Below are 14,187 nucleotides of genomic sequence, written 5' to 3' on the forward strand. Positions count from 1 at the left end.
CTTTCTTGATAAGCATCACATGGTCTGACAGGCCACGTCTTCGGTACGTAGCTGGCCACGTCTTCGGTACCGCACGCAGCCGTGTCGACCTGCTCCTTTAGTCTCTCGCTCGGGGCCCTTCCTCGGCCCGCCACCTCGCCTGATGGCCCGCTTGACTGTAGCTTCGATCAAACTGATCTCTTTTCTCTCGGCTCTTCCTCTAGATCAACACGCAACAACCTCTTTGTAATCTTTCTCATGATACTACTTGTTAAAATAAATTTAAGGCATACCACTGATTATTCGAGGACTAGGCAATCACATGAGCACGACATCGATATTTGTTAACGAGGTTCACCGATATGGCTACATCCCTGGGGCCTGACAATGGCCGCTCCTCCCCACGACACCGCTACAATATCGCACCCGGTCGCCCTGGACGCCGGCACATGCCGTCGGCTTCCCCTGCGTTCCTGTGCTATTATGTTGGCATAGGTTACATTGTGTGTCTATCCTCACTTTATATGATAGGCCTAAGATACAAGTGTCCTAATAGCACACGACTCCATATCATATCTAAACACAATACTACTCAAAGTCCAACTGTAACCTATTTTGTACATAATATTCGACACAACTCTAACACACGACAACAAAAACACCTATTTTTCATCTTAGAGGGAGCCAGCTTAGACGAAAAAAATCAGATCAAGTCTCTCCAATGACCTGACGGGCAAATAACTGAGAATAAAGCCGAGTTGAAAGCCATGGCCACTGCTCTCTACATATCAAAGGGAGTACATAATATGGACCAAGTTCTATCGACGAACCATCAAAAAGTTACTACTGAAATGAATGAGATCCTTAATGCCCCATACAGTGTTTTGGAGATCAAGGCCGCATTCTTTCAGATGGTTCCCACTAAGACGCCATGCCCAGATGGTTTTCCTGCATACTTTTTTCAGCGTCACGGGGAAGTTTGTGGAGATGAGGTTACAAAAGTCGTTCTGAAAATCGTTGAAGCCAAAGAATCAGCTGAGTGATTCAATGAAACTATCTTGCTTCTTATTCGCAAGGTAAAAAATCCCACGCTTTTATCGCAATTCCGCACAATATGTTTGTGCAATGTTTATGTACAAGATAGCTTCAAAGGTAATTTCCAACCGTCTGAAACTGGTTCTACCTAACATTATTTCTAGGGAGCAGTCAACCTTTGTACCAAGCATAGTCATAACCGATAACAATTTCACTGTGTATGAGTGCTTACATATTATGAAGAGGAACAAGGCAAAGAAATATCAATCCTACGCACTGAAACTTGACATGATGAAAACCTATGGCAGAGTTGAGTGGTCCTATCTTCAAGGCATCATGCTCAAGCTGGGATTTTCTGACAGCTGGGTAAGCATTGTTGCAAGCCTAGCCACTACAGTGAATTTTTCTGTCTTGTTTAGTGGTAAAAGGCTGGAGGAGTTTAAACCATCGCGGGGAATCAGACAAGGGGACCCAATATCTCCGTACTTGTTTTTGTTAGCAGCAGAGGGCCAGTCGTACCTGTTAAAAGCTAGAAGTGAGTCATCTAATTTGCATGGATTGCATGTGGTGTCGTCTGCCCCACAAGTGAACCATATCTTATTTGCTGATGACAGGCTTCTGTACTTCAAGGCAAATAGCGTGGGGGCTATTGAGGTGAACCTGGTACTGGATATGTATTGTCAATGCACCGGTCAGCGAATTAACTACTCAATGTCGTCCATATTTTTTAGTAAAGGGGTGTCGGAAAGCACCTGCAATGAGCTAAAAAACATTCTAAATGTTCCGGGCGCTATGTCAATTGCAGGTAAGGAGGTGCTAGTCAAGGCAGTTGCATAGGCCTTCTATGTCCTGTTTCAAGCTACCACGCGGCTTATTGGAGCACCTAAATATGTTGATCAGGAAGTTGCGGCTTATTGGGCCGCAAAGAGGGCAAACGCAAGCCACATTGGGTTTCTTGAAAAACTATGACCCAACCTAAAGGTATGGAGGCTTGGAATTCAAAGATTTCGAGCTTTTTAACTTGGCTATGTTAGCCAGACATGCATGGAGGTTACTGCAGAATCCAGAGTCTTTGAGTGCTCGTCTTCTAAAAAGTATTACTTTCCAAATGGTACTATTTTGAATGCTCCTTTAGGCAATCATCCCAGCCAGATCTAGAGGGCCATCATTGAAGGGAGAGACATGTTGAGGCAAGGACTTATTAAACGTATTGTTAATGGTAATAATACGTTAAGCCGGTCTTTATCTCTACTCCTAATGGAGCAGTTGGTGAATAGTCCGCTGGTTATTTTTCGTTGGTTTTATTTCGTCCCACCACTTTCACTAGGTTTTTTTCGTCCCGTCCCCCCACCCCACCGGTTTAGTTTCGGGTCACCCTCTCACACAACGGAAAAAAATCTAAACCGGTCAGAACTTTCCATGCTAGCACAAATTATTTAGTAATGCATTTATGTGAAAAAATTAATCACGATCAATATCTAAAGATCAAATCTAAATTAATTAACCTTACCTTAAATCGCCAATTCTTCTTGTTAGTTCCACCGAGCGAAGACATCCCTACGCCTCCCCTCGTACTTGAAAGGAAGGAAATTAACTTAGAAACAGAAACCCATGCATGGATGCCAATCCCGTTCCTCTCTAACGTTCTCTTTCCTTTCCTAGCTCCCATTCTCCTCATAGAGATGCACATTGATTGGGAAGGAGGATGACTGAATGAGAGGCCTCAGATCGGATCCTCTTCGATCCAGGCCTCAGCAACGTCAACGACTGTCGGTGTCAAAATCGGTGGATCTCGGGTAGGGGGTCCCGAACTGTGCGTCTAGGCGGATGGTAACAGGAGACAAGGGACACGATGTTGCGGAGGGTTCGTTTCCTCGCATTGTTTGATGTGAAGGTCTCGAAGACTGTCGACACCGTACTAGCGTTTCTGGGGTGGTGTTCTTCGGATTCTGGAGTTAAAAGCTCCTCGCCACTTCTGGCCACCTGCCGGAGTATCCAACATGCTCTAAGGCTGTGAGTTGGTGTGACTTCCCCTGAATTGTGAATTTTACAGGGTCCATTGAGCCATCCCTCTAGTACGGTCCCATACCCTATAGAGGGTTTTTGTTTTTTGATGTTTGGCTTAGGTGCCTGGCGATGATGCACCCTTTTTTTCGGACTCGTATTGTATTCAGGGCTAGATTGTCCCAGAATTTATCTTCGTTTTCCGAACGCTTTCTGTCGCACAGTACTTTCGTACTATGGATGTCAAGTCAGCGAAGCGTGTAATTTCGCGGCGACTTATGGCGTTGAGGATTTCGATGTCCGTGCAGTTGTTACAGAAGAATGAAATTGTTTCTTCCTCACGTCAGTCCTTTATCTTGTTCATAACAAGGAGGAATCTGGCCCAATAGTGGTGTACTGTTTCCCCGGGCACTTGCCGTATTTGGGATAAATCCCTTATAGTTGGGTGGGCGGGTGGATTTAAATCCGGAACCTTGCCCGATAAAAGATTCAGGGGCCAAGAAGTTTTCGAATTCAGAAGCCTGCTTTCTTGGACATTATTCAATGAATCGGGCCTGCTGCCTGACTTTAGGTTCAGGACTTGGGCAACATCCTCCCCTCCGCGGGTATCCGGCTTGGAGGGGTCGGGAATCCGGACACATTTGGTCCTTAGAGCGGGCGAAGATGCGCCGCATTGTTCTTCCACCACTTCAACGTGGTGGGTGACCTGGGGAGAGTCGATCTCTCTCAGATCGGGTTTAAGCCCAATCTGGCCGTAATCTGTAGCGACTCCCAGGGCGGCGATGCGATCCAGGAGCTCATTCAGGGAAGAGAGCTCCGTCAGATCTAACTGCTCGGCGAGTTCCGAGCTGATGTGAAGATTGCTTTCGATGGCCTGAGAGGTCATCGTCGGCGCGGCGGCCGAACAGGCGGTCATCAAAAACCTGCCTAGCCGGAGAGTTTGACCGACAGCCAAAGCTCCTTTAGCGACAACAGCGTCTTTAAAGACGGAGTGCGGCATCCTTCCTGACGATGACGACACAAAGGAACTCTCAATGAAAGCACCAATGTCGGTGTCAAAACCGGCGGATCTCGGGTAGGGGGTCCCGAACTGTGCGTCTAGGCGGATGGTAACAGGAGACAAGGGATATGATGTTTTTACCCAGGTTTGGGCCCTCTCGGTGGAGGTAAAACCCTACTCCTGCTTGATTAATATTGATGGTATGGGTATTACAAGAGTTGATCTACCACGAGATCAGAGAGGCTAAACCCTAGAAGCTAGCCTATGGTATGATTGTTGTTCGTCCTACGGACTAAAACTCTCCGGCTTATACAGACACCGGAGAGGGCTAGGGTTACACAGAGTCGGTTACAATGGGAGGAGATCTTCATATCGTATCGCCAAGCTTGCCTTCCATGCCAAGGAAAGTCCCTATCCGGACACGGGACGGAGTCTTCAATCTTGTATCTTCATAGTCCGGGAGTCCGGCCAAAGGTCATAGTCCGGCCAGCCGGACACCCCCTAATCCAGGACTCCCTCAACGACGCATACACCCGGATGCTCGACAAGACCAAGCACCAGGACGACGTCGATGACATCCCCGCCGTGCTAGATGGCGGCCGCGGCGTAGATCCCTTGGTCGTATTTGAGAGGATCTAACCGCCCGGCGGCAAGATGCGGAGCCGCGAACATGCGCGGATGCGCTGGAGACAAGCTGTGCGGAGCCGCAGCCGTTTCCGTTGGTTGCCGCGCTGTAAGCGGTTGTTCGCCGTCGCTTCCATAGCCTGCCAGGAGCCGTCATCGCGCACAGAGGGCCATGGCAAGCACGGACGTTGGCGATGGTGGGCTTGTGGCGCGGGTGCACATGTTGCCGGAGCCGAGGCGAACACGGCTGCGGGTGTTGCTCGGCGAGCTAGGGCGCGCCGATGTGGATGCATCTATGCTGCTGCGTGCGCCTCAATGACGAGAGCCAAAGGTATTAAAATAGGAAAGAAGCACCTGATTATTATACCAATTAGATCAAGACTTTGGTATATGCATGGTTGTATGCGCGCTTGATCCTCCTGTGCATCACTCCGAGGTAAACATTCATCCCTAATTCCCTTCTGTATGTTCCTCCCAGCTGAAGACGGTGTCGTCTTGCTTCTGAAGTGGAAATGGAATAGATGAATTATTCTCATGCTCGGATGGAAGTGACTCGCGTGAGTGCATAGCATACAAGTGAAAACAATCAAATTAATTATTAAATCATTGAGGTTAATCACAGAAGACAATGATTTTGCTTTCTCCTAATTGATGTTTTTGCAGTGAGCGGCGTGGAAGTCGACTTCTCCAGCAACCAGGCCATGATCGGCAATCTTCGGGAGGAATTCCATGCGTCGTCCCTTCCACATGCTGGCTACCTTCCTCCTATTCAATCGCTCCAGCACATGGGTGTGCATGGTGGCCGGAATTGGGGTTCGCCGGAATGTCTTTGTCTCTCGTTCGCTCTCGGTAGAGCGTGTTGATAACGTGTATGGAGTTGATAACAAGGGAGACTCAATCACCTCATAGTTGCCAACGTTTATGATCACCCCCTTGCGCCCAGTGCCGTCTCGTTCGCTTCGTCGTTAATTTTGGAGAGACGTGCGTTATTTATTACGCCGCTCCGGTCGACGAGGCTGATGCAAGGGCGTCCGCCCCTGCTCCGACGAGGAGGATGCCCTTCCATGTGAGATCCAGCAATGAAGCACTCCACCGATATCCGTTCCTACGAGATCCGGCGAGGTAGTGCTGGCCTCCTGCCCCCGGTGGGGAAGCTACTGCCTTCCACGGCAAAAAAGTGGTTGACCACAACGTTCTTGAAGCCTCGTGCGATGGAGTCTGCACAAGATAATATTCATCCTTGCCTTTCAACACCTGGCCTACTGTTAAAAAGGCTCTGCATCTAATTGCTTACTATACAGAGTTTGTTTATGTCTAGAGTTCATCTAGGGATTAGTAAGAAAATAAGCTGTTTTTTGTCAAATGGTTATGCAGGCTCAAGCAACCTCAAAGTAGGCTGGGGAGGATAACCAGTGATTATATTGATGTTGGAGAGTCATGTTGAAGTTGAGTTTGTATGGTTATAGATTTTAATCTCTGTGCGGGTGGTGTTCTTGAAGTTTCATTTGGTGTTGTTGTCAGCAGGCTTATACTTTCATCATCTTCTACATCAAGTATAGTGGTTAATTGTTTTGGTCAACTCTGCATTTTATTTCCTCAGAATTACCTCGCCGCATTTTGTGAACAACAAAAGTAACAGTATGATAATTGGTAAAAGTTTTTGGTCCCATAATATCAGAGAGTGTGTGTGTGAGAGAGAGAGAGAGTGTGTGTGTGTGTGTGTGTGTGTGAGAGAGAGAGAGAGAGAGAGAGAGAATTTAGATATCATTTGGTGGTAGCAAGTTCAAGTAATAGTTTGAACACATTCAAGAAATAGTATAAAGATAATGCATATTACATAAAAATAACACTGAGAATTTAGATGTATTGTTTGTCATGGAGCTGTGGCTAGCCGATTTACATGAAATTAATTCCCTCAGTTGTGGTGGCAAATATAATACACATAATCCATATTGTTATGCACTACCGTCTGTGTGTGTGAAATAGATGGATTATGGTCCCGTACCCAATAAGATGGATATGTGTGTGTGTTAGAGAGAGAGAGGGAGAGGGGGAGAGAGTGAGGAAGAGGGAAGGAGAGTGTGTGCGTGTGTGTGAGAATTTAATGATAAAAAAGGTCGTCAATGTCATTTGATATGTATGAGAATATTAAATGTAATATTAACATGATTAATATTGAACTTTTAAAATTAATGTGGCCCCGATGCAACGCACGGGCGTTCTTCTAGTATATATATATCGTTAGTCTGAAAGTAACGAATGTGACGCTACTTACCAAAAGATCTAGAAGCAGAGGCAAAACTCCTTCGACCTTTGGGGGAGGATTCTTAAGGTAAAGTATTTCCCTAAGTTGCTGGTCTTTGCTGCCGCCAGACATGACTCTCCCTTTTGGAATGGGATACAATGATCATCACATATAGCAGTTGGCCTACTTAAGCCGGTTGAGATGAAAATATTATACAATACTCCCTCTATCTCTAAATATAAAGCGTTTTGGCAGTTCACTTTGGTATTGGTAGTGGTGTGAATATTTTTTTTTGCATGCACGTAATAGTGTGAGTCCTTTTTTAGTTTTTTTGAGTATGTAGTAGTGTGAGTTTAATATTTAAATTTTGTGACATGATAATAATTATATAATACTCCTATTTAAAAAAACAAAAATAAACTATTGAAGTTCAGAAAATTTGAAAAGAACATATGCTTGCGCATTCGAATTGTAGCCCACACGTGAACACGACATTTTTTTACGATAGAACGGTGAGACAACTCTTGAGCTCAACCCGGTTCTGCTCCAACCCAACCGACTAGTAGAGTAGATTGCTCTGCTCTGACTCTTCCCAATCCCCACCCAAACCCTCGACGACCGCACCATGGCGCCGCCGTCGCCGCTAGTCGACGACGCCACCGCCGAGATCCTCCTCCGCCTCCCACCGGACGAGCCCAAGCACCTCTTCCGCGCCACCCTCGTCTGCAAGCGGTGGCTCCACATCATCTGCGACCCCGGCTTCCTCCGCAGCTACCGCGCCTTCCACGGTGCCCCTCCCCTCCTCGGCCTCCTCCACCGTCTCATGTTCTGCCAATTGGGCCCGCCCACCCCCCGCTTCGCATCCACCACCTCCATGCCCGACTTCCCCTATCCGGCGTCCTCCGACAATACTTGTTGCCAATCCCAATGACAAATAATTTGTGGGCAGCTTTGCGGAAGGTGTGGGTATCATCTTCTTTAGCTCAGGTGGTGGCTTATTCACGACCAAGCTCAATTCTGGGCAGGTTAAGAAGGTTGATGAGTCTGGAGTCTCCTTTAGCGTCCTACCCTATATGAGCTCCTACACTCCAGGCATGATACTGGTAGCTCTTGCTGAAGGAAATATGCCCTAGAGGCAATAATAAAGTTGTTATTTTGTATTTCCTTATATCATGATAAATTTTTATTATTCATTCTAAAATTGTATTAACCAAAAACTTGATACATGTGTGAATACATAGACAAAACATCGTGTCCATAGTATGTCTCTACTAGACTAGCTCGTTTATCAGAGATGGTCAAGTTTCCTAGCCATGGACATGGGTTGTCATTTAATGAACGTTATCACATCATTAGTGGAATGATGTGATGGACAAGACCCACCGGTTTAGCTTAGCGTAATGACCGTTCAGTTTTATTGCTACTCCTTTCTTCATGTCACATACATATTCCTCAGGCTATGAGATTATGCAACTCCCGGACACCGGAGGAGTACCTTGTGTGCTATCAAACGTCACAACGTAACTGGGTGATTATAAAGATGCTCTACAGATATCTCCGAAGGTGTTTGTTGGGTTGGCATAGATTGAGATTACGATTTGTCACTCCGAGTATCGAAGAGGTATCTCTGGGCCCTCTCGGTAATGCACATCATATGAAGCCCTGCAAGCAATGTAACTAATGAGTTAGTTGCAGGATGATGCATTACGGAACGAGTAAAGAGACTTGCCAGTAACGAGATTGAACTAGGTATGAAGATACCGACGATCGAATCTCGGGCAAGTAACATACCGATGACAAAGGGAATAACGTATGTTGACATTGCGGTTCGACCGATAAAGATCTTCGTAGAATATGTGGGAACCAATATGAGCATCCAGGTTCCTTTATTGGTTATTGATCGAAGAGGTGTCTCGGTCATGTCTACATAGTTCTCGAACCCGTAGGGTCCGCACGCTTAATGTTCGATGACGATACGTATTGTATGAGTTATGTGTTTTGGTGACCGAAGGTTGTTCGGAGTTCCGCATAAGATCACAGACGTGAGGAGGAGTCTCGAAATGGTCGGGATGTAAAGATTGATATATTGGAAGGTGGTATTCGGACACCGAAAGGGTTCCAGAGTGTATCGGGTAAAAACCGAAGTACCGGAGGGGTTACCGGAACCCCCCGGTGGAAGATATGGGCCATATGGGCCACAGGAGGGAGGCACACCAGCCCACAAGGGGTTGGCGTGCCCCCACTAGGTGGAAACCGAATTTGGCAAGGGGTGGGGGTGGCGCCCCCCCTTTCCTTCTCCTACTCCCTCTCCTTCCCCCTTTCTCCCTCCGGAAAAAGGAAGGGGGGGGGCGAATCCTAGTGGGAGTCCTAGTAGGACCCCCCCACTTGGGGCGCGCCTAGGCCGGCCTCTTCTCCCTCCCTCCTTTATATATGGGGGGGGGCGCCCCTATGAGACACACCAATTACTTCAAGCCGTGTGCGGCGCCCCCCTCCACAGTTTACGCCTCCGTTCATATTCTCGCGGTGCTTAGGCGAAGACCTGCGCGGATCACATCACCATCACCGTCACCACACCGTCGTGCTGACGGAACTCATCTACTCCTTCGACCCTCCGTTGAATCAAGAGTTCGAGGGGCGTCATCTCGCTAAATGTGTGCAGAACTCGGAGGTGTCGTACGTTCAGTACTCGATAAGTCGGAACGAGAAGACATTCGACTACATCAACTGCGTTGAGCAAATGCTTCCGCTTTCAGTCTACGAGGGTACATGGACACACTCTCCCTCTCTCGTTGCTATGCATATTCTAGATAGATCTTGCGCGAGCGTAGGATTATTACTCACCCAGATTCATCGATGGAGTATTATCATGCGCTATTAGATTCATCGACGGACCACAGGAGAAGACATCGAAGATCAACACAGTGTCCCACTGGATATTGTTAATTCATCTTCCTCACTCGGATATCTTTGCACTCACCAGTAATAATGGTATAAATGCATAACTGTATCCCAAGATGAAAGTGCAAGCCTCACCGCGCCTCCCCGAACGATTTCCTGCGTAATTTTTTTCATGTTAACACTCAATCTGCTCTTCGCGAAACAAATACCAGACCATGTCTTCCATGAGTACAGGTTGTAGAAGTATTTTTTATCCGCTATCACACAATTTTTTTTGAGAAACAAATCAGACGAAGTAAGGTTTGCGTGGAAAGATGGGCTTTGGATTGGAGACCCAGCAAAGCCATAGGCAGTTTTTTCTTAAAAAGAAATTGACAGTGGGCCGGGCTTGTCCAGGCCAGGATTGTAGTAGGGCCTGGCTTGTCACACTGCACGCCTGCAGTTTTCTCCCCTCTGTCCTCCCTCCGCAGTCTCTCTCTCTCCACTGCAGTGAGAGGAAGGAACATCGGCGCCGCCGCCGACCTCAATCGGCCCCGTCGCCGGCAGCAACCCACGAATCGAGGTCAGTCTACCCCTTCTCCTTCCTCTCCTTTCCCATCTCATACAGATTTCTTCTCCTTTCTCTTCTTTCCCAGCTCGCTGGCGGCGGTGTCCGATCGGAAGGAGAGAGGAACAGCCGTGCGAGGAGGTGGGGCCATCTCCATCTGTACCGGGTCACCGGCCAGGTAATGGTCGCCCTCCTCCCTCCCGCAGCCGCGCCGGTCGCCGGCCTCCACCGGGTTACCAACTTTGCTTTACATTTGCAGTGCCAGATTTGTCATTAAGTTTGTTGCAGTTTGATTATAAGCAAAGACCAGATTTGGATTTGAAATTGGCAGTACCACATAACCTTGTTGTAGCACTACACTTCCTCTCGGTCAACAATTGATGCTTACTGTTTTTTAATTGTTGTTTGGGTTGCAGAACCGTGAGTTTGATCCATTTGCTAAGGATCAAACAGAGACAATAAAATTACTAGGAATTAAGTTATAGGTATAGGCCTGTTCTCTTGTGCGTGTAATATGAGGGAAATTATCAATGGACCAGTCTAATACGGGGGAAATGATTAAAGGCAAGGTAATACGGGACAAAAGATCAATCTAATATGTGGAAATTGATTAATGGGGTCGGGCGGTATTATAGGGCAAATGATCGATAGACCAAATGTAATATTGGGGCAAATGATTAATAGATACAAAGTAATATGGCAAATGATCAGGTGTGCAAGTAATAAGGGTTATATATATGATCGCAGACACTGAAGATTTGATGTCAGGCCACCCCTTCTCCATCTCCTTGTAATTTTTTCGATTTCTCTTTTGTCCTAGTGGAAAACCTTGCTTGATTCCCACTCTTAAACCCTGCATTTGTTTGATTTGACAGCTGAGGGAAAGAAAGAAGAGGGTGCTGCGACAGATAGGATGGAACCTGTTGAGATTCCCCAAGGGTAAGACCTCTAATTTCTCCCTTCACTTTGTGTCTATTGGGCTGGTCCGCCGGATGAATGTGAAGTTATATATGCATCCGCATTCATTGATTTGTTGTGGCTGTTGCTGCATTTCAGGGTTGATGCCAGGCCTGGGTGTTCTTTGACACCAACTGACCCTGTGTCCAAGGTGCTCAGTGATGATGACCTCCTAATCGAGATCCTCCTCCGCCTCACTCCGAAGCCATCCTCCCTCCGCAACGCCTCCCTCATCTACAAGCGATGGCGCCGCATCCTCTTCGACCCCCAATTCCTCGGGCGCTTCCGCAAACACCATTGGAAGCTCCTCGGCTTCTTCTACCAACAATTTAATGAAGCACCCATCTTCACTCCAATTTCGGACCAGTTGGACCTCATCGCCGTAGCGTTGCCGGAGAACCTGTCTGGTCCTTATTCTCTAGGTGGCGTCTTCCTTGGCTGCCGCGATGGCATCACCCTCGTCCTCGACCGCGCACGCCATAAGGCCATCATTTGGGAACCCACCACCGGGGGCAAAAACCATGTGACTTTTCCACCAGCAGTCAGTCATGGCTTCGATACCTCTGTTGTGAGCGCAGCGGTGATGTGTTCTGCCCGCGACGTGCATCAGCACTTGCACAACGAGAACTGCTTGAACACATTCAAACTGGTACTGGTGTGCCAGGAAGATTTCGCTAACCAAACAAAGGTGTCTGTTTGCCTCTACGACTCCAAGTCTAATACATGGGGAGATATTATATCCATAACGGGTACATGCAAGATTGCTAATGTGGCAAGGCCCAGCGTCATAGTTGGGAATGCACTTTACTGGTTGCTCTCTGGAGCAAACATCCTTGAGTTTGATTGTGAAAGGCAGACCCTTGTTGTAATTGAGAAGCCGACAACATATGCCCATGTTACTGGTTCTAGCGTCGACATGTCCTTCCAGATCTTACGAGGAGAGTATAATTGCCTTGGCCTTGCGGTTCTTTCAAAGTTAAAACTGAGCATTCAGTTATGGGGGAGGAAGTCAAATGGTGATGGTATTGTCTCATGGGTGCTGCAGAAATGTGTTCAACTGGATGAGCTCTTTTCAAGACCCGCACGCAGGAAAAATGTCATCCTCTTGGCAGGCTATGATGAGGACACAAATGCGATATTTCTGTCTTCGGATTCTCATGATTTCATCCTGCAGCTCGAGTCGGTGCAGTTCAGATATATTGGAAGGAGAGAATGCACACACTTCCGAATGTATTATCCGTATACAAATTTCTACATTGCAGGTAATACCCCCTTGAGTGATTTCTTCTGTTGAATTCATTACATTTCCTTATGGTAAATGCTTGATGTGATATCATTGGTGTGCTTCAAGGTCGGCAAGATATTTGTGACTAAATTGATTTTTTCTGTTTCTTTGTCAGAATGGTCATGTTAGGGCAATGCAAGTCGAGGGGGGTTCCATTTCCATTCCTTGGCCAATACCCTTACGAGAGTTTAAACTATATCATTATTTATTATTGAAATAGACTGAATCCATATCAGAAGTATAATAAAAGTTATTGATGCTTGCTAATCACTATGTGCGTAAACGAAATGCTATTATTTTTTTGCTTGTATCGATCTAAATGGATCGATGCATACTCTACCGAGATATCATGTGCAAGGTGCTGTGTAAAGTGCATGAGTTGACAGGAAATGAGCCACACATATAATATCTGTCAATTTAGGATGATCTGGCCTCCTGGATACAATGGAACCAACTTCCATGTCTGTATGTTGAAGTATGTTGTCTCTCACATGGATTTCAATTATGAATATGTGACAGTACATTTTTCCTGTACTTATGAAAAGTGCAAAGTGCAACCTAGCTAAAAACATGTAGGGTAGTTGGGTGATGTTCATCTTGCCTTCTTCTATGACCAATTAGTATGTTTTAGTGGGTGAACTGTAAATAAATCTGTTTGGGTGTCAATATTTATTTGTATCATTTTGACTTAGTACCGGCTAATATTTGATTTCCATTGTACAGCTGATTGGCTTCTAAATAGTCTAGATCTTGTTATGCTTAATTAAATCTCTATCTTGATCTATGTTCTGTTTTTCTTGGAGCAGAGAGGCCACCTCAGTCTTGGATCAAAGAAGAGTGAGCTGCATCGTGGCAACTTGGTCCGTCGGCATAAAATCTGTCTTAGAGAAGCAAGTGTAGTAGTATCCACAAGCCGTGTTTTCAGTCGGTTGTTTATTGCGTACTGAATTAGAATGCTCTATTTAACTGGTTCAGGTGCTCCTATATTTGCTACGAAATCCTAACTATTTGCGATAATCTTTGTACGGTTATGTTTGGAAATACCTGCTACCAACCTGTATTGCATGCCAACACAGTCTACAGTGTGCCTATTTGTTTTATTGTTTGTACCTGCAAACTTTGTTCTAATTAGCAGTGTGTAGTCTAGCAAGTTTAATTTTGAGGACACTGACTACATACATCCAAGGTGAGATTCCTCATCTAGTTAGCCGCTATTGCTATGACCTACCAGGTGGTAGATAAGAGCTTTGAATTGCTGCTACTGCTATTGAGTCTTGAATTTGGACCAGCCAGGTTATGAGTATCCTATCAGTGTATAGATTGTCATCGTGGTTGCATAACTAACAAGTACTTGAGGCAGATTTTTTTTACTCATTTACTTATTAATCTTTCTTCTGATGGAATATGTTTCTTCTTAGAGAAGTGAGTACAGTATCCTTTAGCTGTGTTTTGAGCTGGTCAAAGGTTAACTTGGCGCGTGTTGTATTGCAACGCACGGGCCTTTTTGCTAGTATCTATAACTGGATCAGGTGCTCATTTATACTCCTTTGATGTTATATCTAGAAAATATGGATATGCCCTTTGGTGCTGTTGTTTTTGTACTTGTTGTCCCA

General features: G+C 46.1%; 1 protein-coding gene across 1 annotated transcript; it reads left to right on the forward strand.

Annotated features, from left to right (window-relative positions):
• The first annotated feature begins 7,512 nt into the window (after positions 1-7,512).
• LOC123138736 (uncharacterized) lies at positions 7,513-13,645 on the forward strand. Its single transcript, XM_044558638.1, has 6 exons — positions 7,513-7,801; positions 10,228-10,347; positions 10,421-10,510; positions 11,208-11,271; positions 11,389-12,551; positions 13,381-13,645. The coding sequence occupies exons 1-6, from the start codon at positions 7,513-7,515 to the stop codon at positions 13,413-13,415; spliced, it is 1,761 nt and encodes a 586-aa protein (XP_044414573.1). The 3' UTR covers positions 13,416-13,645.
• Positions 13,646-14,187: the final 542 nt, after the last annotated feature.

This window comes from Triticum aestivum, chromosome 6B (genome assembly GCF_018294505.1).
Source record: "Triticum aestivum cultivar Chinese Spring chromosome 6B, IWGSC CS RefSeq v2.1, whole genome shotgun sequence".
Classification (NCBI taxonomy): Eukaryota; Viridiplantae; Streptophyta; class Magnoliopsida; order Poales; family Poaceae; genus Triticum; species Triticum aestivum.

What these genes read in the sequence shown, in the direction of transcription:
- LOC123138736 (XM_044558638.1), top strand. Translation starts at nt 7,513, where the DNA reads ATGGCGCCGCCGTCGCCGCTAGTCGACGACGCCACCGCCGAGATCCTC. An exon ending in GGCGTCCTCCGACAATACTT is followed by an intron (nt 7,802 to 10,227) that starts GTTGCCAATCCC and finishes GCACGCCTGCAG; the next exon opens with TTTTCTCCCCTCTGTCCTCC. An exon ending in CCTGTTGAGATTCCCCAAGG is followed by an intron (nt 11,272 to 11,388) that starts GTAAGACCTCTA and finishes GCTGCATTTCAG; the next exon opens with GGTTGATGCCAGGCCTGGGT.